This window comes from Nipponia nippon, unplaced genomic scaffold (genome assembly GCF_047370975.1).
Source record: "Nipponia nippon isolate SJK-2023a ecotype South Korea unplaced genomic scaffold, ASM4737097v1 scaffold_32, whole genome shotgun sequence".
In the NCBI taxonomy this organism is placed as follows: domain Eukaryota; kingdom Metazoa; phylum Chordata; class Aves; order Pelecaniformes; family Threskiornithidae; genus Nipponia; species Nipponia nippon.
The window spans coordinates 5,625,542-5,647,841 of NW_028262350.1; the positions used below are offsets into that span (position 1 = coordinate 5,625,542).

The 22,300-nt window shown below is 43.8% G+C and overlaps 1 protein-coding gene across 3 annotated transcripts in view; it reads right to left on the reverse strand.

Annotated features, from left to right (window-relative positions):
- MYO1D (myosin ID) overlaps positions 1-22,300 on the reverse strand; it is a 161,888-nt gene that overhangs the window by 105,575 nt on the left and 34,013 nt on the right. For all 3 annotated transcript variants that reach the window (XM_087770098.1, XM_087770099.1, XM_087770100.1), the window contains exons 2-14: positions 18,669-18,877; positions 17,731-17,824; positions 16,794-16,959; positions 15,170-15,223; positions 14,137-14,232; positions 12,916-13,032; positions 11,463-11,666; positions 10,168-10,313; positions 9,970-10,084; positions 9,081-9,251; positions 4,177-4,247; positions 2,366-2,440; positions 670-802 (exon numbers count right to left, since the gene is read on the reverse strand). In XM_087770098.1, coding sequence (XP_087626224.1) covers positions 670-802; positions 2,366-2,440; positions 4,177-4,247; positions 9,081-9,251; positions 9,970-10,084; positions 10,168-10,313; positions 11,463-11,666; positions 12,916-13,032; positions 14,137-14,232; positions 15,170-15,223; positions 16,794-16,959; positions 17,731-17,824; positions 18,669-18,877 — 1,651 coding nt within the window. The remainder of the gene's footprint in view (positions 1-669; positions 803-2,365; positions 2,441-4,176; positions 4,248-9,080; positions 9,252-9,969; positions 10,085-10,167; positions 10,314-11,462; positions 11,667-12,915; positions 13,033-14,136; positions 14,233-15,169; positions 15,224-16,793; positions 16,960-17,730; positions 17,825-18,668; positions 18,878-22,300) is intronic.

The window sequence follows — 22,300 nt, forward strand, 5'->3', positions numbered from 1 at the left end:
AGAATAATTTTTCCAATAAACAAGCAAATGAAGTTTTTCCACGAACGCTTGCCGAATGTCCCCACAAACAGCTCCCTGCTATCCCCCCTTGACCACATCCCTCCACTACAACACCCCAGCAGTTTGTGTCCGTATTGCTTGAAACACCTCACTGCGGTGCGTCAGGTTCCCTACCCGTTCGGCTGGGCAAGAGATAACGTGACTGCTCCGTACGACAGAGATCTGCATTAACAACAAGTGGCATCCATCAGAATCTTTTGCCTTCCCCAACTACTCTTTTTCACGGAAGTCATTTGGCATTGAAGGCCAGAAAGAGAGAATCTCTCCACCATGAAACTACATCCTCTGGGCCCTCTGCCAAAAAAGCTTTGCTAAAGATGATGATTTATTTGATATAATAATTATTACCTAAGAGAGACTGGCTTTCCTACAAGTGAAAGATATACTGGTCACAGAGGAAACAAAAATCCACCTTCTTCATGCGGGGATGGCAGGTAAGTCTCCTATGAGATCTTCACAGCTGCCCATTGTCACGACCAAAGCTCATCTGCCATTGGTCAGCTCGGCTTTCCGACTGATTGCAGCGATAGGAAGGTGGGAGTCTCTCCATGGAGAAGCTACACCCTACTCATCAGAAGTTGGAGTCAATTTTGAAACAGAAGTATTTACCTTCGATGCCAGGTTGTCCACTAGTGCAATCATGGAGTTCTTGAAAAGAGTAGCAGCTGTCAGAGGTCGCTTGGTTACCTCAGTGATGCTCAGTTTACCTTCAGGCCACATCATCTTCAACACAGGGTTAGAGCTAAAAGACAGTCTCTTTAATTGCACCGTCTAACAGCAGTTCCATTAAATTTAAAATTTACCAGCTTGCTTCTGTCCAGATCTACTGGTGTTTTCAGCTCAAAATGTATCAGCCAAACCAACATGACATTCCTGGGCAAAATATGTGTTGTTCTTGAGCAATATACTGTTCAAGCTTACAACCGAATATTCTGGAAAACTGACAAGCGCGTTCTCCTCTTCTGATAAGATGTGCAGTAATGGGATAGTAAAAAACCCGCAGAACTGATCTACCAAAAGTAGAGTCTGCCTTACTGACACAAACATAACGAACTTAATCAAAACAGAAAAGAGTAAGGCCATAGCCTACAACGTCCTCCCCTGAAACTTGCTATCTGATTTGAAGGTGTATTTCTGCACCATTCTTGATATATAAAATAATTTATAGATTTCAGCCTACATTTTCGTGAAGGGTTGAAGGCGAGGTAAAATGGCCATGATGGATGGTAAGAGCTCTGGAAGAGACAAAAGCTGAAAGCAGTTACAGCAATCTAATAGCCAGTCTGTCACGTGCTTTAATATGCCGTAAGTGGCCTGTGTGAACAGTCTTTACCAGAGATTTAACGGAAAACAGAGGCTAAATTTAATAAAACCTCCATACAGCAAATATTTTGCAGGTTTTTGGTTAACGTGAAGTTTTGAAAACATGAACAGCAAGGCTGTTGAAGGGAGTACTGAGTAAACATCACAGGAGTGTAAACTAAGTTAATAGCTGTACTAGCTTTTCAACCAAGCAAACAAAGTTGTCCAAGCAGCTGCAGGCTATTTTTTTCTGACTTCCACCTCTGAGCAAAGTCTCTGAAAGGTTGAGACAGGCCACAGTTACGAATGAATTAGAACACGGTTAATGCCAGCCGTCAAGGAAAACAGCTTTGCGGGGCACTTACACATACACGCACGTTTTGATAGGATTTCAAATTTCCTCATCAAAGGCAGCTTGTACTTGCCTAATTAGTATTTATAACACGTGACTACATGGTTTAAATTTTTCACATCGTGCACATATGAAAAGGATTCAAATCTATTTGCCCATTTTACCCCTCAACCCTAAACTTTCTTCCAGAACAAGGACTTCTGGCTGGGGCCGGTGATATCTGTTGTTGACCAAATGCTACTCAGTCTCTTCAGCATTGATTAAAGAGAGATCGGTAACGGTACATTTGCAACTGGTCCAAAAACCTGGTTAATGACAAATCAAGCAGCACAGGTAATCTCTGCACAGCTATCTTGGTTGCACAATGAGTTGGGTTCAAACAAACACTTTAAATTTAGTTAAATTAAAGGTTATATCAGAACAAAAACAACATATACAGAGTAAGGACTTTATCCTGAAAAATCAAATTAACAGCCTTCAGGTCGCGGCAGATATAGAAAGATCAAATCCCAAAGCAATGTGTTTATTCACGTGCACTGCACACACAGTAAAGACAGCATCAGTGAAAACATCTCTTCTAGCATCCACTCTATAAGAAAGGATTCTGACAAGTCAGATTGAAATTCACTTCATTAATATTTTTATTCCTACCTGTTGTACATGAGGCGCTTGAAGTCTTGAAATAAAGTGTCCTTGTTTTTGTCAATAAATCCAGTGACTGAGTAACTAAAAAAAAAAAAAGGAAAATAGAGTTAATTGCAAAGCAGCAAAGTCCGTCTCTGAGCTGCTGGTATCAGTGTGGAATCAGCATCCTTGCACTCCTACAGACACAGCAGATGCTAATCAGGAACCCAGCTCTGTTTCCCAACCTATCACTAATTTGCTGCACAAGCACTGTGTGAGACTTCGATCCTTCTGCCCAGCTTTCCACCTCCAGCGCAGGAACAACATACATCTAGTTTTAGAAAGCTATTTGAACTATGCAGGTGAAGAGCATGAGGGCTGAGACACCCAGCAGGACTTCAGCAAGCTGTAGACGGCCCAAATTCCAGAGTCCCACTCATGACTTCTACCTCCAAATTCAGAGCATGTGTTCGTGTTAAATCCTACAGAAATTTTCTTTGTCAATATGTCTAGTCTGTCCCTCTCCTGGTGTCAAGGAAGATTCTCTAGTGGGAGAGCACCTAAAATCAAGAGCAGCCTAGACCCAGTGACTACAGAACTCTCCTGGAAATCAACACACACACACACATATTTTGGACTCCTTCCTTCCTCTCTTCCCACAGAAACGCCACCCTGAAAGATTATTGTTTCAGGGTTTCATCTCTTCTCCAAGACTCGAGACAGACAGTGCTCTGTCCTCAAAGAAAAGGTCCAAAACCTCCCCATTCAGTGGCTCCCACTCAGTTGCTTCCTGAGCTCCAGATCCCCCCGGGAAGCCTGCACCTAAACCGCAGGCACTGGGATCCAGAGCCCAACAACATCCAAATCCCTGCACGGAGCCACCCCCTCCACACAGTTCAGGCTCAAATATTATCTGCAAATATTTCCACATTTCAGTTTTCTTTTACCAAATTTTTCAGCCACTGGCGGTACGGAAGGTTCAACCACTAATATGGCACCTTCTATTTTCTCCTCCTTGGCAAAACGCTTTGAAATCAGGGATGTCTATCAGCCATCGCTCAGCAAAGACTCCAGAACAAAACCTAGCTGTGGAATGGGCTCCAGTATGATCACACTGGTTACCGCTATAAATTAAGGGTAAATTTAAACTCAAGGTAAAAGAAATCCTAAATTATTTCCTCATTAACTCCCTTTAGATTCTGCTGGCATGGGGAGTTACACAAATCCAAAACCATTAAATGACTCCAGTGATATTCCAGACAGCAGTTTTCCCAGTGAACAGTTTCTAACATATGGGCATCTTCCACTTCATCTTCCTTCATATTACTCTCACATACTGGAGACATCTTTGTAGGCTTCAGGTACGGAAAACTTTTCAACCTGAACGGGGAAGGCTTCTTGCACTGATACTTACTTCAGTTTAACGCTACCCTTGTATTTTTGCTCAAATCGATTTGAGCATTTAAAGCCAGAGAGCTATATAATAATACTAAACAGATGTCTAAACCAGATTTTATTGGCTCAGTATAGCTTTCTTGCATAAACAATGCTGGCTTTTTTTTTTTTCCCCTCTGTCTTTTTTCCTGAAGCACGGCTCTGCCCTCAGCCCCCCTCCCCATATTCTCCTTTGGTTTCAATTCCAAGCACAAAATCATATGCTGTATAGCAAGTAACCAGCATAAGATCTAATTGATAAGCAACTGCTGCACTCTGTAATTCTGTATGACAGCTATTCTGGTTCGTACCAGAAGCAGCATTAAATCAGAATATTGTACCACTTCAAAGCTGGCTAAAAGACAAAAATAGAAGGTGCAACTTTATTTCTGAAAGAGACTTACATCACATCTCCGGCGTAGTGCTTGATTCGAAAGTCTCTGTCAAACTCCAGCGTTTTGTCAGTCGCACAAAGCTAAAATAAATTCACATACATTCAAACGTCACCTGTGGACTTCCAAGTTTCACGGAAGAGCAATATGTATTGGAAATAGAAATGGAAAGTAGAGTTATTCCATTTCATATATGCATGTGTAGATGTGAAATCCAGTTATAACACTGCTTTATAATATTTTTTTCATGGATGCATTATAAGAACATATATTTGTACAAAAATCAGGTTGCAAGAGCCTATAGTTTTATTAAAAAATTGATACTATCTCAAAAACACCATTACGCAAAAAGAACATTTGCGCACGTAGAGAAACATTGCACCTAAGAGTCAATTTATGACCTTTTTTTTTTTTTTAAAGTCTTCCTTTCTTTCTTTTCCCTTTGCAATATCCCTCCTCGGCAAAGAAATGAAGCAATCAAAACAGGACAGTTAGAAGAGCAACGCTTGTTCTGTCCCAAATCACTCCAGAGCAGCCAAGACCCCTCAAAGAGGGACGGCCCCTGCAGATCCACCCGGGGCGCTCACAGCTCCGGCCCTCCGCTCATTCCCTCGCTACGGCAGAGATGCCAAGTACCCACGCGGCAGCCGTTCAGTAGCAGCAGCCGTAATACGCTCATCCCTTCAGGAATAACAGCAGCCAAAAAAAAAAAAAAATCCATCAGGCTCAGCTTAATTAAAAAAGGAGAACGAGGTAAAAATGAGGATTTTTTTTAAAGCCAAAAGGGGCAGGTAGAAGAATTAAGGCTTTGCAGGGAGCATGGGCACCATTTAGAAACACCGAGGGCTATGAGCAAATATCTACTCCCCACCAAAAGTCTTTGGAAAATAAAAGAGGAAATTAGCACGGTTAATCTGCAGGGCAGGAGAGGTTATTAGAAGCAGAAAGATATCCTCCAAAAAACTACCTGTGTCCAAAAGTAGAAAATAGATTGGCTCAAACTGACAGAACAGATGTAAAAAAAAGAAAATAAAATATATTTTTAAAAAAATCAGAAGGAGGAAACCAAACAGTCTGAGTAACAGGGTACACAAAGTTACAAAGGTACGAGCGGCCCAGCAGAGCGGGAGCAGGAGGCACGCCGGCGGCTGCAGAGCTGAGAGATGACCGAGGTGCAGAAGGAACACAGAGAAAATGAAGAAACGAGGCCATGCCAGGAAAAGAAAGTAATTTTTCTTTTTGCAGCTCTATTCACCAGCAAGGGGCTATGGAGGATGCAATGCCTTTTTTCAGCCACCCAAAACATACATCTCAAACCAACGTGTCAATAGAAGAGGTACAGGACAAGCAAAACCATAATGAAACGAAGCAACTGCTGCTACCAGACGGGACACGGCTGCACGAGCTTCTGGCTTAAAACTCATCCAGCACCGGAGAGACTGGAAGGCAGCTTAACATGATGCCAGGTTGCTGGGTTTTTTTAAAAGGATTGATTCTCTCTGAACTTTGTGTCTACTGGGCAAATCAGTTGAAATTGTTAAAAAAAAAAAGACTAGCAAGTGTTTTGATACAGTTGATAGTCTGCTTGGATTTCTCTGAGCCTTTTCACAAGGTTCCTCACTAACAACTCAAAGAATTTAAGCTGCTATGAAAGATAAGAGCAAGGCTCTTCACAGAGATGACTGCTGGAAAGATGGGAAACAGGAGTCCTGCAGGGGCCTGTGCTGAGGTCTACGCTGTTAACATCACCTTAAAGGAGCCACGATCTGAGGGTAATCGGAAGGGGATCAGGCCTGGTGGTGGTACTCAATTATTCAGGGAAGTAAAGACAAGGGCTGGCTGTGAAGAACTGCAGGAAGACATGGGAGGCTAAAGGAATGGCAAAGAAGAGCAAATGAAATTCAACATAAATACAGTGATACACCCAGAAAAAAGCCAAAGTTCATAGCAAATGATGGGCCCCAAACTGTCCATTCCCAACCCAACAAGTATCTTCACTACCCTCCATCTCAAGAAGGACACAGGAGAACTGGAAGAGGCTTGATGAAGGGCAAAACCAATCAAGTACTGACTGACTGCTACAGGAGGAAGGGCCAAATAAACTAAGCCTCTTCAGGTGAAGAAAGAAATGCCAGGAGACGATGGCGAATGACATGGAGAAGGTGTACTGGAAGACACAGTGAACTGTGGGTTTTGCTGTTCAAGAACTAGGAGGCAATGGATGTAATCGAAAAGGGAAAAGGGAGAAGGGAGGAAAACGGGAAGGAAGGAGCTCTTCACGTGAGTATCTAAGCTGTGGAATTCTTTGTCAATTTAAAAAAAAAAAACAACAAAAAACAAACCAACAAAACTGTGAAGGACACCAGCCCTGATTCAGGAGGTTCCCGGACTGCAGATCACTGGAGACTGGGAGCATATCAAATTATCATTACGCATTTGTCCCATATTCCTCTGTCACTTAGACCTTCACTATTGCCTACTGTCTTGGAAGACACTGCGTCAGGCGGACTAGAATGGACCTTCTCATGCTCTTCCCTTCACAAGCACTTTGTTGAGATTGACACTAATGACAACTTGCCACTATTTGAAGATTTAGGAATTCTTAGACTATCACTGCACTTGATCCTTCAAAAGTGTAAGATCAACTGAAAAAAATCAGAACTCAAAGAGGTTAAGAAAATGAACCTGTGATGTTGAGAAGTACTATCAGAATGGTTAGCGTGTCTACAGATCTAGATTAGCATTAGACAATTCAGAGAAGGCCGACCCATGCTCTGGGAACATAAAATTTTGCCACAAATGCTCATGGGGGAAGCGTTTGCCAGTCTTTTTCCTGGTTGGTTTGGCTTTCAGCAGGACAACCAAGCAGGCAGCAGCAGATCAGACATGCAGTACACAAACTAGGACACTACTATTTAGGGCACGGCAGGCCCTTAGAGCTTATCCACACGGAGCCAGTGTGCAGCCTGCTCTACAGGGGAGCAGTGAAGCATTAACTCAGGCTGAAAGATGGGAGCTGTTCCCATAACATAGCACATATACTTTAACTCTTTAGGAACAGCTTCAATCTATGCTGAACTTTATAGTATCTGGACAGAACTACAGCAGTCTACAAAAGCAAATTATGAAATGAAACCAAGTCCTTTGTTTTCATTCAAGCCAGAAGAGGCTGGCTTAGAAAGCTCAGGTTTCCTACAGCAGTTCTAGATGGGACTGAGAAAGATATCTTAGATACTGGTAAAGGACATCTGCAAACACGTGAGAGGGAGAAAAAAATAATTATGTTGCTGAGAGTTTTATGGGTCAATTTTTTCAAGGCTACATTGATTTAAACTAGAAATTAGCAAGCCAGGAAGATACATCATACCCTCCATAAACATTATTTATAGCAGTATTCCTTGTTTCCATCCTAGCCTGTGCAAACAGTTTTCTGACAATGCCACCCCCTACTGAGGAACGCTGCAACCGACAATATTTTCTTTTAATGTTTCCTATGCTGTGAAGGGACTCCTGAAGGTAAGGCCTCAAACAGATTTTTTTTTTTCTTTAATTTTCATTTTATAGCCTCCCATATACTTTATGAAACTCAGTCCTCTTCCCCAGCGTATCAAAGTACCACCTGCTCTCTCGGTGATGGATCCACGCCACCTGAGGAGACGCAGGACCAAGGACAGGATGGGAACTCCTTTCTCCACCAGCTCATGTCTATTGACCAGCTGGCTCCAGAATCTGGCCCACTTCCCACACTGCCCCACTGCAGAGGATTTCAGACTCCATCCCCCCAGGCTTCGCTACTCACAATCATTAGTACTACTAAAGGAAGGAATTTGCATTAAAATGTAGAAACCCAGACCAGGCTCCATGGAAATACTTGTTTTCAGGTGAGTTTACTCTGACCGTGCTATGCATCTGCTGGGTTGAGGAGGAGAGCAGGGTGCCCCGTTGCCCTCCCTCAGCTAGGGTGCATGTGGCAGATGAGACGACAGACGTGCTGCAGCTAAAGGGCACTTAAGGAAAGCCACATCTGGGAGGAAAAAGTGGTTATGTTATTTTCATCCTAGCCTCTACCCAAACAAGCCACATCCAGATCTATTGTTTATATCCAGCCTCCCTGGAGGCAGCCTTTAGCACATATCTTATACAACCATGCTAATTTTGTATTTCTGACCTACATAAAATATTGTACTGGGGTGGGAGGGAGAAGGGGGGAACCGGCATTCTGGGTGATGTATTTCAAACCACATTTCTCAGTAGAGAGACATCAATAAATTAAAGGCCCATATTTGATTACTCAGTGTGGAAGATTCTCAAATTAATGAGGTTGGTGACCGTGTTTTCAATATGCTGCCAAGTGAGGAATAAATAAAGCCTTTTAATTCGTACAGTGTACCGAAAACAAAGCGAGTCGAGGGGCCTGGATGATCATAGGTACAATCTGAGATGAACATGTTCTATAGCCAACGACGATTAAAAAAAAATAAAATAAAAAAAAAAATCACAGTGCTGTAATAAAGCAGAAGTGTGAATAATTTCACTGTCACTATGTATTAGAGCAGCCTGGGAAGAACGTCACGTGGGTTGAAACCGCGCATCGATTGGTTACAGATGACATCATGATATGTCAAGGCACGAGCTCAGGCTTCTTTTATGCCTGGAATAAAACTGATCTCGCATTGGACATACTGCAGCTCCCTCTGCCGGATACGGGGCCGCCCCAGGCACGGCCTAAACCCAGACCAGACGGCCTGTTCTGTGGTTAGGAGCTGCTGCTGCGCCTAAGCATTTCATTTCATACTCGCTGGTCATGATTCCAACGCCAGCAAGTCTTTTTCCTTACTCTGTTAAGTCTAACAAAAATAGAAAAGGCATCACACAGGAAGGGACACAAGTTTTGAGGAGAGAGAGGAGCACGTTACCTTTCTGCTGGAGAAATGAGCATGCTTCCCTAGCTTGTTATTAAGAGCCTCGAGGAACATCTCGTCTGTAACTTTTCCAACATTCATGCAGGCATCGTCCAGAATGGCAATGATCCCTTTGTGCTGCTGCTCCACCAGGTCGACGATGACCTGATTGTTAAAGTAATCAATCTGTAAAAAACAAAAAAACGGGTATATTTGTGACTTTGGCTAGTGAAAGAGAGGAGTACCAGTGCTGGCCACTGATGAATAGTACCCTGTGTCTGACAGAGAGAACGAGGTCCACCATTCACAGCAGAAGCAATCAGCTTTTAATATGTCGATCGCTAACTCAAAATTAAGCAGGCTACTCTTCTACCACTGAACAGCAGAGACGGTGATCTTTCAAACACCTCACACAAATCTTGAGAACTCTGCTAAAAATCAACGGCTGCAGAACACACTTTAAAACGTGTTTTAAAATTCAACTGCGCACAGTCACCACAGTTAAAACTGTGCATCTCGTCCTCAGCATTATGAAAGGAATTTGAACAGAAGAACTCAAGATTTTTATGCTTGAATATCTACAACTAGACAAAATACGGAAGCTCTCAGAATAGCAACACACAGCGATGTGTGTGGCATCACAGAGACGCCACAATATGTTTTAACTCAGACCTGGAGTCACTTATTTTCCCAAACCATGGCAAATATAGAAATGCTGTGAGATGAATGGTTAGCTTCTTCCACAGCCTGATTCCCAGACAGCAAGTCTGACAGTACAGCTGGCGCGGACACAGATGTCCTATCGACTTCGACAGGAGCATACATGTGGAGCAACTTTAGATCTGGGACTTATTTTGGTACACTGACCTCAAAGCGACCTCTCCCTCCCTGCCAAATCACTCACATGCTTCCAGGGAATTCCCTCTCGCTGGTACTCCTCCTGCTCCTGCTTTAGAACCAGCTGAATAAAGAGCTGCTGTAGCTTTTCATTGCAGTAATTAATGCAAAATTGCTCAAAACTGCAAAAACGTAAGAAAAAAAGGGGATGAGTTTTCTGGGAAAGGAGAAGGCTTTAACACGGTGCTTAAACGACAAGGCTCACCTGTTATTGTCAAATATTTCAAAGCCATAGATATCCAGGACGCCAATGACGGTGTTTTTCCCATGTATCGTAGTGTCATAGTTCTTCACTTCAATCACATCATTGATGTGTGTCACAATCCAACAGAAGAGGCGCTCGTATATAGCCTGCCAGGAAACAAATGCTGAGGAATTTCGCCTGCATCTGTCTCAGTTCTTTCTGGTAAATGCAACACATGGTGCTGCAAAGCTTCATTCAAGATGCCGCTCTAACTAAACAAAAGCTACAGATAACAGTCTGCTAAAAGCAAACAGCTACTGACAAGAAGAAAATATTCTACGAAAATACTATTTTTCTTTCTTCTAAAACTCATTTCCACAAAGTCTAAATCCTAGTGAGGTCACTAGGTACGGTGGTTCCCCTCATTTGATTCCCGTCTGCTTTTCAGCTGCCTAATAACTTCCATACCTGAGGATAATTCAACAACACTGAAGAGCAAGTGAGAGTTCAGTTATAGAAACCTAACAACCGAACACAACGGCAGTAAAATATTCCTGATCGCTTTTCAAAAAGAAAATGTTCTGTAGGCATAGGTGTCTTTGCAGTCTGCATGTTCAAACTGTACCACGAAGCTGTGCAAACAGATAATCTTAGAAAAAAAAAAAGTCAAGTTAATAAACTTGGTAACTTCATCTGTTCTTCCCTTGTCATTTGATTTCTTAGCAAAGGAAGGACAATTGTCATTCTTTCAGTCATCAGTATCCACCTTTCCAAAAACCAGACAGCACTTCGGGTTTCCAACCCGAGCTCTAGATGTTGCAGTTCCACTCTCTACTCTTTGAATTCAACTGCTAAACGAAGTCAAGAATTGCATTTCGCAAAATATTCAGCCCTGTACAATGTATTCCTTTTGCAGATGCCATGAAGCCAGGCTTGCAGCTCCCTCCCCTCGCTCGTGTGCCGCAAGCACTGCTGGCGGTGGTGCGTGCTGTGTCGCAGCCGGGGAGGGGTAGGGACGGTGCTGCTCTGCAATGCCCCTGTAGAACGCAGTAGCGCATCCATTCAGAAGTAAATCCACGGGAAGTACAGCCTTCCCGTGTCTCAGGAAGCACTATACTTACTGATCCACCCAGGAATCCTACCGGGACCTGGGCATTGAAAAACGTGCAATTATGAAGGCCATTCAATACTGAATGCCTTCCTCGGGCATCACCATGCTTTGCTGCACCAAATACAGCTCAACCGAAAGGCAAAAGAAACGCGTCAGTTACTGTCGTGTACAAAATCAGATGCAGAGAAAGGAAATTCAAACTCACTTTTGCAAAGGCATCTCTGCCGTAGGTGGCTTCTTGTTCGGTATGTTGCTTGTCGATGACATCGCGACCCGTAGCTACAGTTCGAAACAAAAGAGCCTTCTCCACCATGTCAGATTTTGTTGACAGCAAGTCTGCGATGATCGACACAACCTTGCCATTTTCTATTACAGGCGTATCACCATCCACAAAAAACTTCAAGTTCCCCTGCAATAAGGAGCAAGAAACGAGATTTCTCAATCTGTCTTTTATTCCTATGAATCAGTACACCCCAAGTTCGTCCATATTCCACCTGCTATTCAAGTCAGTAAAGCTCCTAACACCTTAGAAGGGTGGGCCGTGCATATCCACATACCCACAAAGCTCTCACGTCAGTGGAAGCAGCAAAGCCTGACTCAAAGAAAAGCATTCCTGCTCAGTGTTCAGCTCCGCTTTTGGAAAAAAATTACATCAAACACTTTCAGAGGTTTAATCAAACACTGTCTCAAGATTCAGAGTCTAGTGGTGGGTAATGACACCAAGCACAGAAACACTGGTTGTAGCATTTCATCTTCACTGCAGCTCGCCACAAAAGTGCTAGGCCGCAGCTCTGACTGTAATGCTGCTGCCCGCAAAGGTAATGTGAATATTCCAGGGAAGCTGAGAAGCCAGCACTGCTAACGGGGCTGGACTGACAGCGCGGTGCCTCGACAGCTTTGCTACTGAACACCTGCAGTGCCAGCGTTAAGCAGCAGCACCACTGCATTGTTTGCAGGAGTGGTCTCACGCCCTGTCTGCATGGCCTGGCTCTGCCTCCGTTCCCTTCCCCAGCACTGGGGCACAACTACTCCACGGAGGGGAAAAAATTGGAGAAAAGCTACTGTTTTCTTTGCCACCTTCCTCCTGCCCACCTGCGGTGCCTCTCTTCTCAAGGAAACATAAGGTCTGAGGTACAAGGACGCTGCGCAGGGGAGGAGACTCTGTGGGTGCCACGAGAATATGGGTGAAGGAAGGATTTCCTTAGCATCAGAATACAGAAATTAAGAGGCCTCCTGTACCAGGCTGTGCTCAAGCCTCCGCCATGAAGTGAAGTACCATCTCTCCAGCAAAACCACAGCGGAGATGGCGAGTGCGAGGCTAAAAGGGGACAGAAGGATGGCGAGGTGAGAGCTCCCTACCCTCTCACTGCCAAATCCAAACCATTCCCGTTCAGAACATTTAACAGCTCCCAGTAGTTTGTGGTATGTCTGGTTTGGGATCTGGAATACGCAGGAATAAACGTGATCTTCCATCGTTACTGCAGTGTCCTATTTTACCAAGGATTTTCATTCACCACTGGAAGTCGTAACTGTATTCACTTTTCCAGCCAACAGATCTTCCAACTGCTTTTGCAGCGAGAAAATTAGAGCTGCTGGAAGTACCAGTGTACGCGACCCCTCCTGAAGAACAGCCTACTACCTGCGGGCAGAGCGCTTACCAAGTGAAGAATGGCTGCCACAATTTTGTAGACAGTCTGAATCTCCTCTTGCTTGAAGCCTATCACTTTCATGGCATCAGCAACTGCTTTGAACTCGGCACCGTCATTGATGGAACACTGATGGGAAAGAGATGTTTGGGACATGAGGGACTTAATGGAAGTCAACTGTGAGAAAACAAAGATTTTGCAAGCCCGTGGAAATAGATATGTACTTTGCTATTCTTCAGATGCAAGACACTGTCGTGAGATTTCTCAACTTAATCTAATGCCATACCGTACGCTTGTACGCCGAACCCCGCGTTGGGCACCATGTATGCTAGCAGCAATGAGATACAGAAATCCACCGCAGCACGACTAAATAGTTCAGTACTTTCCCAGTGGAATTTCTTGTGAAAGAGTAGAAGCGATTCATAAAAAAAATCAGAACAACAGTTACAAGTAGCGTGGTCACAGACCCTCTGAGGTGAAGCTGCAGAGCACCGGCAGTGAATTTCTGGTCACCATCTTTCCCAAGATGAGCCTCTGCCCCGCTCCCCTCCTGATCATCTGGGTTTGTTTTCACTGCAGATTTCTAGAGAAGCCGATAAAGGTGTCTGAGAAGGCCCGTGGGTTGGTTTGCCAAAGAGCATCTCGAGAAAGCAATTAGGAAAGCTGGGAGCCTTTTGGCTGGACCCTGCTTCAGAGGGACAACACTAGGGACAACTCCAGACATATTTAAAGTGTTCAGGATCTTATTGTCCTAAAAGCTTTATGGGTTTGTTCCCTTCTTTCCTGCTCAGAGGCCCCCTTGAGGATAAGTCAGATATGAAGAATGAATGCTTCAGTAACTTAAATGCTCCTACTGTAAAAAAAAAAAAAAATTAGTCCTTATGGCTTTTTGGTCCAGAAAGCAGCTGAAGTTACCCATTATGAAGCATGAGAAGTCTGTCACTGGTAATAGGTGAAATATCTATGCCTGCATTTGTTAACAAAGATGATGTCTCTCCTACCACATTTGATCGTTTTTTACAAGCAGACACAAATGTAGTAGGCACAAGTACACATATGCTTGTCTTCTAGGGCCAGAAACTCCATTAAAAATAGCACATTGGTGTCACCTTTCCATATTCATCCTGTAAATATTGGTCTCAGCTTCTGCTAGCTCAGCAGTACTTTAAGTATTTCAAGAAGCATTTACAATTTTAAGACAAGTTACCTCTAACTGACTAACACCCCCCTCACCTTTATCTGTGCTCCAGGACAGATATAGTTGTACGCAGATGCATCCTTCTGAAGATGTAGAGAACGTAACATCTGGTCAGAACCCCCCTGGAGGAGCTGTACAAAGAGTATTTTAAGAAACAGCGAATGAAAAAAATAAAATCCTTCCTTCTTCTGTTTCTTACTCATCTGCTTGACAAGCGAAATCATAAAAGCATTCAATTACTGCTACAGAAGAATCAGCTACAGCATCTGGAGCCACAAGCACAAGATGTGCAAAACACAGAGTCTGCACCGTTGCAGGGCTCTGAGCCGCAGGAAGAGGTTACCTGAATGACTGTCCTTTTGGGTGACACAGCCGTTTAGAAAACAAGGCTGAACCTCTCCACAGCCCAGACACGTTCACATCTGTGACATGCCACAGATGCGTCTTGCGAGCACATTTACCTTCTCCGCTGTACACAGAGACTTTCCAGTAGGAAATGACACGCTCATGAGAAAGGTGCGAACGTGCCATCATGGAGTACCGCGCAAGTGGGAAAAAAATAAACCAACCTACGTTTCCTTCACCGCAAAACTGAGAATAAAGGTTATACTAATAAGCTGACCATTTCCCCCAGAGGACGCACAAGGGAACCACCATACAACATGGAAGACATTAAAAAGAACCCAAAGAAAAAAAAGAAAATCAACTCGGTGTCATAAAATTACTTCCATATGGACTAAGGGCCTCAAGAGAATATAGAGGGATTAGACTTATTACAAATAAAACAGTGAGTCAAAGTCCAATATTCTACCGTATTTGTTTAGTTAGCCTCCTTTTAAGTTTACAAATGTGTTAATACGGGACTGGAGGACAGAAAAAAATAAATCTTCCCATGCTCCTTCCCCAGACCAGGCCTATTCAAAGAACTAAAGAACCTAAGATCACCCAAGATGCAACAACAAGGGAACCCTTTGCAAAAGACATGAGAGGGTGGAAGCTTTAGACATTTCGCCTATCGTGTCTGGGAAACTTGAGAAAAGTCATTTATTTCAGCAAACGAATACAAACCTGGTAAAAAGAATGAAAGCTTCGTTCTCCCGGCTGTTGCACAATCACACGAGACTGCGGGGAAACAAAATACAAAGATAGGTATTTGTGGATGTGGACGGCCTGCTTCCCCAGCACCTTCCCTTAGACACTGAGGCATCAGTTCACCACTGCCAGGACACCTCCAGACTAATCTGATCTTACAATCAGTCTGTTATGAACATTATTAGCTAGGCACGAGCATGGAGTTTGAAGTCTATCATCAAAAAGACCAGCTTGCATAACAGCTGCAATATCCTCCTTCCAACCAGGAATCCCATGTGGCAACTACAGAATCGCTTTCAGGGAAGAGTCAAATCAAACGTCATTTTCGTTTAAGAGTTATTTAATTGCTGGAAATGAAAAACAGGACTGTGTGCCTACAAAAAAATGATCCACAGGCCACAGTTAGGGCCTTTCGGTAACCCCTCTGACAACCCCAGGACAGGCTGACCGACAGCACCCAGCCACTCTACAAGCGAACGCTCTGCGCTAACACAAGGGCATTGTTTTAGGGAGCAAGCGACAGCTCCATCTTCAGAGCACTCATTCCAAATCAGGGCGAAACAGCACAAAAAATAAAGTTAAATGCAGCAGAAGTTCAGTCAACAAGCAACGTAGCCTTGTTTTATGCTACAAGTTTGAACTATGGAGAGCGAGGAGGCATGTGTTCCTGCTGCAGTGCAAAGTCGCTGCGTGTTAACTGCTTGTGTTCAGGCCAGAACCTCAACTGCTTTCAAAATGGAAACAAATTTAACTTGGTAGAATTCAAGAACATGAAATAAATGATCAGGATTTAAGTCACAGCAGCTGCAGCCCCACCCCTTTTTTGCATGAAAGTATCACATGTGAAATGTTTGGGTTTGTTGTTTTGCTTTTTAAAATAAAGTGTTTATTCTGAAAATAGACTTCAGGGAAATAATGGGAAAAGTAAAAAAAAAAACACAAACAAAAAAGCATGTTAGCAGATGTGGTCAAGCATAAATTAAAGCCAGACGTGTGTCTCACACATAACAAGAACTGTTAATGGATCAAGCCCAGTTTCTCCACAGTTTTACATATTTCAATGTTTTCAGCCACCACTTAATGACATGAAAAAAAAAAATTACACTTAGGATCACTTGGAACATATAAAAACAAAGTTACTAGAAGATCACACAAGGCCGTGCCATTATTCCAGAATAACACTTCTCAAGCATACCGTTGCTACTTACAGACCTAGATATCTTCTCCTTTTATTCACCAGTGAGATCTCAATGCGGGAACTTACAAAGAAGGAGTTTTACAGAGTTAAATTAATCTCAGCTTTTATTCTGGATACAAAGTTCATACACGTATATGCTCATAAGCTTTTGCGTAACACTGCTCCCTGACATGGCGAGCTCTGAAAGCAGTGGTGGTAAAGTAAGAGGGCAGTGCCAGCAGCATTTCAGTTACTTACAGTAATTCTTGGAGAAGAAAAAAGCCCTAGGTTTAAATGAGGTTCCGTGCCCTCATACGTAACGTAACGACATACCACATTTGAAAGGAAAATTTTCTATTGGGAAAGCACATATTACAAAAGTAACTACACAAAAGCCTCTAACTGAAAGCGAGCGTGGCTTACCTTTTCTAGTAAGTAATTATTGATATGCCCACCTATCGGGTCTCCTTTAAAATCAAAGTTGATATCCATATATTTTCCAAACCTGCTGGAATTGTCATTACGGTTTGTTTTGGCATTGCCAAAGGCCTCTAACACACAGTTGGATTTCAGCAGTATGTTCTTCACTCTGTAATACAGATAAATGGCAAAGAGAACGGGGTAAGTCCAGACTCGCATACTCAAACCATTGAAATGTTTTTCTCAGGCATTTCTCGAGAAGAAGCGAGTAACAGCAGAGATGCTCGTTGATGACATATTTGGGCAGATGTGTACGACATTAGCAATCCCATGGGAAATCAGCTGGGAGCTTTCCGTAACGTTCCTTACAGCCGAGCAAATGGGAACCAAAGACCAGATCCCCCCCCACTGAAAAAGGCATCAAAAAATCAGTTCCTTTACAGATATAAGTTTTGAAATCAATTTCTTGAACTCTTTTGCAAGTAATTTTCAACATTTTTGCTGGGGTAGGCACGAGGTCTGTTTCAGCAGAAAGCCACATTCTTTGCTCAAAAAACTTTTACTCTAAGGCTGACGGGCACAGTTTGCAATTCAGGAGTATGCAAGCCTGAAAGGTCGTGGCGTATGTTCTTTGCCCTCAACATGCTATTCTAACGTATGCGTATTTCAGGCAATTTGCCACAGGAAATGTGATGTCTAGGCACTCTTTTTATTTCCAAGTTTGAAAGCTTGAGTTTTTCCTAAGCTTTTCCTATGCGAATTTAGCAATCAATATTGCAAAATTCCCAGAGTAAAAGCAGTAGCTGAAGAGTTAGGTCAATGCTGTAAAATCAGCACGCAATTAGCACAAGAGACCATCTAATAACACGGTGCTACGCAGTGCACAGAGAGAGAGCCAGAAACAACACAATTTCACTTTTTTTCCCTGCAAAGCCCTTACCTTTCCACCTCTGCTCTCTGACCGGGGTTGGTAATGGCTGCTATGTACTGCATAATATATTTACTGGCCTCAGTTTTCCCAGCCCCGCTTTCACCTGAGGGCATAAATACAAAGATGACACAACAGACCAAAAAAAGCAAAGCAAATCACCCAATAATATATCTTAATCCTACCCCACAGCGTTTGGGGTTTTTATTATTGTTTTTTTAAAAGCAATCTTATTTGTGTGCACTTTGAACGTTTTCTAAACAGAGCCATAACCCTGCCTGGTTGCTGCTGCTATGCTGAGTTAGAAGCAGTTATGATGTAAGATTTCACAGGTCGGTAAAGGCCTGGCACACAGAGGATCAAAAGGAATATTGTTAGAGGAGAAAGACTGGCATGCAGAGGCTTAGCTAGCAGCAGTGCCGGGAACTGCAACACAAGAGGCTACTGTTCGGCACACCAGCTCGGGTCTCTCGCTTTTCAGAGCTGCTAAAGCACGGGAACATCAAGGAAACGAAGTGCCAGGGTCCAGATAGCGACCGTTCATGGTACAAGCCCTGCTCCCACTGTCAGAGCCACGACAAGCCATCAGTCCGGCCATCGCAACAGAGAACAAAACGTTGGCCAGTCATCTAAGGGACAAAAATCAGCAGCTCTGCAAAGGGAGACAGGAACCCTGTCCTCACTGATCGCCATTCACCAGGCGCAGCAAGCGGGGGACTCAAGTTATCCCTCTGCACGCACACAGTAAGCGAATGACTGACACCAGCTCTTGAATTAGATAAGGAATAATTGTTAAGGTCTCCACACACGGATTCAAATGCAAATAAGCAGTTTTAAGATTAATGAAGTTTTCTTTTATAAAATGCTGTCATTAGCCAAATCCTTCTTCTTCTGCCTAAAATTTCACAAAGATCAAGTGCTCATCATAATGAAAAGCTCTTTCAGCTTACCTGATATTACAATACAGGTGTCTTTTGATCGCCTCTTCATCGCTTTGTAAGCGGCATCAGCAATTGCAAAGAGGTGAGGAGGCCTCTCGTACAATTCCCTTCCTTTGTACTGCTCGATCATGTCACGCCCATAGATGTTCAAGTTTTTGTAAGGATTCATGGAAACGACCACCTCCCCAATAAATGTGTAAATTCGGCCTTTTTCAAACCTACCCGGAATGAGACAAAAGGCAGAAAGGGAATTAGTCAAACGTAGAGCTTCAGAATACGCCTTCCAAGCAAGTTGCCCATTTCATCGGGCGAACTCTTCAATCCATCGTTGTACCGAAACGTTGACTACGGTCAACTACGTCGTTGTACCGAAAACATTGACTACGGACAGTATCTGACCAGCGTGGCCCACGTTAGCACATCACGTGGAGACCTGATGTTACAAGGACTAAGAGCTAGGGCTAGCTTTGAATCTTACCACCTACAAAGGAAACTTGTAGTGCTACTTCCCGCAGAGGCATGCCCGATCAGATTACTGAGGTACAGACACCGACTACGTTTCTGACTAGAGCAAACTTCTGCTTTGCCGATGCAATCAAGCCGGCTTTCTGCACATTCAGGTATTTCTGTTGCCGTTAACATGCTGCCAGAAACAAATGTTTCTAAGAAATTCTTTAGCAAGATTTAAGTTCATATAATTTACTGTTTTGACAACCGACAATAAGTAAACGTGCGTTTGTGGTGAGCTTATATAACCTGCTTCATAAAGGGGATTTAAAAGCAGACTCTTTTTTCCCATTCTGCAGTTGTCCGTAGCCCAGCGCAGGCCAGAGAAGCAGAAGTTTTGAAGCCACTCACTTAAAGGTCTAATCACATTTGCAAGAAAGTAAGCAAAGATACAAGCCAAGAAGCACCTTACAGCCCTTCAGCTCTAGCAATGAGCTCCCACTCCATCCTTTTCGCCAGAAGGCACTTTGGTATCATCACCGCTGCTAAACCAGGAGTGAAAGCTTTTTAAGAACGTGTGAAAACAGCCCTGCGCTACACCTTTCCTAAACCCTACCCGGTCCTTAGTATCCCTTCTGCAAACAAGACAGAAAATAACTTCATGTTTGTCTAAAAAAAAAAAAAAAAAAAGCGTTTAAGTTAAAAGATGTTTCCAAAGAAATTCACGTTTTATTGAAAGGTATCTGGCAGAAGAGCACAGAAGGAATTTCAGTTTAACAGCTTAAGAATTCATACAGCATTTGCTTCTCGGGAGGAGAAAGGATGACAGCAGATGTAGAGATCAACACGCACCTACAGCATCTCTACATTAAATACCTGTCTGCACCCTGTCTTTAAGTCTTACAACATTAGATGGCACCCTAACACCTCCGCCGAGCACAGGGCCTCCCCGATCCTCGATGGATGCCGGCACAAATTCTAGCGTTACTTTATTGAATTTATTACCACCCCCATGTGGTGACAGGCTTGACATTTTCTATTGTTCATTTGAGAATTTTCTGCAGCATCTTGGCAGTGTTAGTTTTTAGCAGGTGTAATAAAACTCAAGAAATATAATCTAGCAACCAGCATTCCACTTTCTAAAAGCCATTTTGCCTCTAATTCCAGCTTCCTCCAGAAATACTTCGCTAAAAGGACACAAGAATAGCAAAACATCTTTTCGTTCCTGCGTTCAGTTTTAACTGAAGGTAGTCCTGACATGCATTTCCCAAAACAACAGTGAGCTTAAAATGCAAAGATATTTTCTATTTTAGAGATATATGCTGTTTGAAAGCTACCAAAAATGTTTTAGAAAATATAAGGCCATTATAATCAGCAATACCAACTACAGCTCAGCAGCGAACTGTTGCAATAAAAATGATGGATAAGACGTCAGCAACAACACTGAAGTGGGCACACAAGCCTGGTACGAAACACAGAATCCCAGCCGAATTCTTAGGCCAGACTTAGGTACGCAGGAAGCCTCACACACCGAGTCCCCGTCATTTGCCACCCCTCATTTAACTCTTTGAAGCACAAAGCAGCTGGGGATTGTGGTATTTGGAAGATGCTAAATACGCGAGAGGCTCGTGGGTGCAGAGATCGTATACCACCAGGCTGCTGGTCCTCTGCCCTCTCAGGAGCACAGGAGGGACTCCACGCATAGCTAGGAGAGCTTAAGGCAAACCACACACACCCCCCCCGCTGTTTCAGTGAAGGAGATCAAATCACTCTGGGACATACATACGCAATGGGAACCATTACAAGAACATCAGAATCAGCAGAATCTGTCCCCTCTGTTTGGAGCTGGGCCATCCGAAAAGGTAAGTTGCCCAATGGAGAATACAGAGACAGCTCTTCAAAAGTCACGGCATGTAGCCACCGCTAAAGGCACTATTAATGATAAAAATAAAGATACAGCAGTTTCTGGAGGAGGTTTTAAGTCCCGCTGTACAGCCAGACACATGGCCGGAGGGTTCATGGTCAGCACAGAGAGGTTAAGGGGGTTTCTTTTAGCCGCAGAGAAGAAAGAAAGGAAAAAAAAAAAAAAAAAAAAAAAAAAGGACATCCCCACTACTGGAGTGTGGTGCCAAGTCACCATCACAGGACCCAACACCCTGACCTCTTCCTTAAGTAATGAATTATGTAAACTTTCAGTAGCAGAGCAGTTTAAGTTTCCTCCCTTGACAGTTCGGCGTCCCCGGCTGCCTGGTAAGCAGAACCTCCAGATTGCCCACCGCCGGCCCTTCGGAGCTCACCGCTCCGGAGCAGCCCCCGGCCGCGGCGCAGCTCGGCCCTGACGCTGGCACGCAGCAGCTTGCCGTACCGCCTGCCTGCTTCCCCGGCAGCCCGGGCTTAGACCACAGATCTCGCATTTGGCCTCCAAGTCAAGTTTTAAAAGGTTTCACTAGGCTGACAAGTTGTATCTTCCATCTCTGCAGCAAAAGGCAGATGGAGACAAGGGAGAAGGATCCAGCTCTGGGCTTGACAAACAGGCCTCTCTCAAGCTTGGCTTTAAGGATACGGAGGTTATGAACAACTGACATCCCCGTTTACCTCTCTGTTAATTTTTTTTTTTTACTTCTTAGCACCAGAGTTAACATTCCAGAGCTGTGCTTAGATGTTCCTAAACGGAGCCGTCGCTCCTCGCCCCTCTTTGCTGATAAAGCCTCTTTTCATCAGGCAGCGCGGCTCAGCCCAGCCGCAGGCCAAGAACAGCAGTGGCTGTTTTCCTAGCTGCATTGCTTCGCTGTGAGATTCTTGGTTTGCCTTGCCCAAGAAGAACTCATGAAAACTTAAGAAAACAACCAGTGACGGCAGTCCGGACTGGGAGGTACGAGCTGTGTTAAATGCACTGTTCTACTGCAAGGCAAGGTCACAAAACCAGACAAGGAAGCTCTCCGGCGCTTTTCGGAAAGGCTCATCGGTCAGGGCACGCGCTCCGTCAAGGGAAAGCTCATCAACGGAGAGGCCGGTGCAATCATTTCAGTACCCAGCGTGTAACACATAGGAGTGGATTTTGGGTATTAAAAGCAATCTAGAGCACACTTGATAAAAGGAACCCCTGTACCTGCTCCTGGGGCTCGACACCCCCGCGATCAAACCTCGTCGTGTACGTATGAAAAATCACATCACCTTGTGCTGCAACCCGGAGG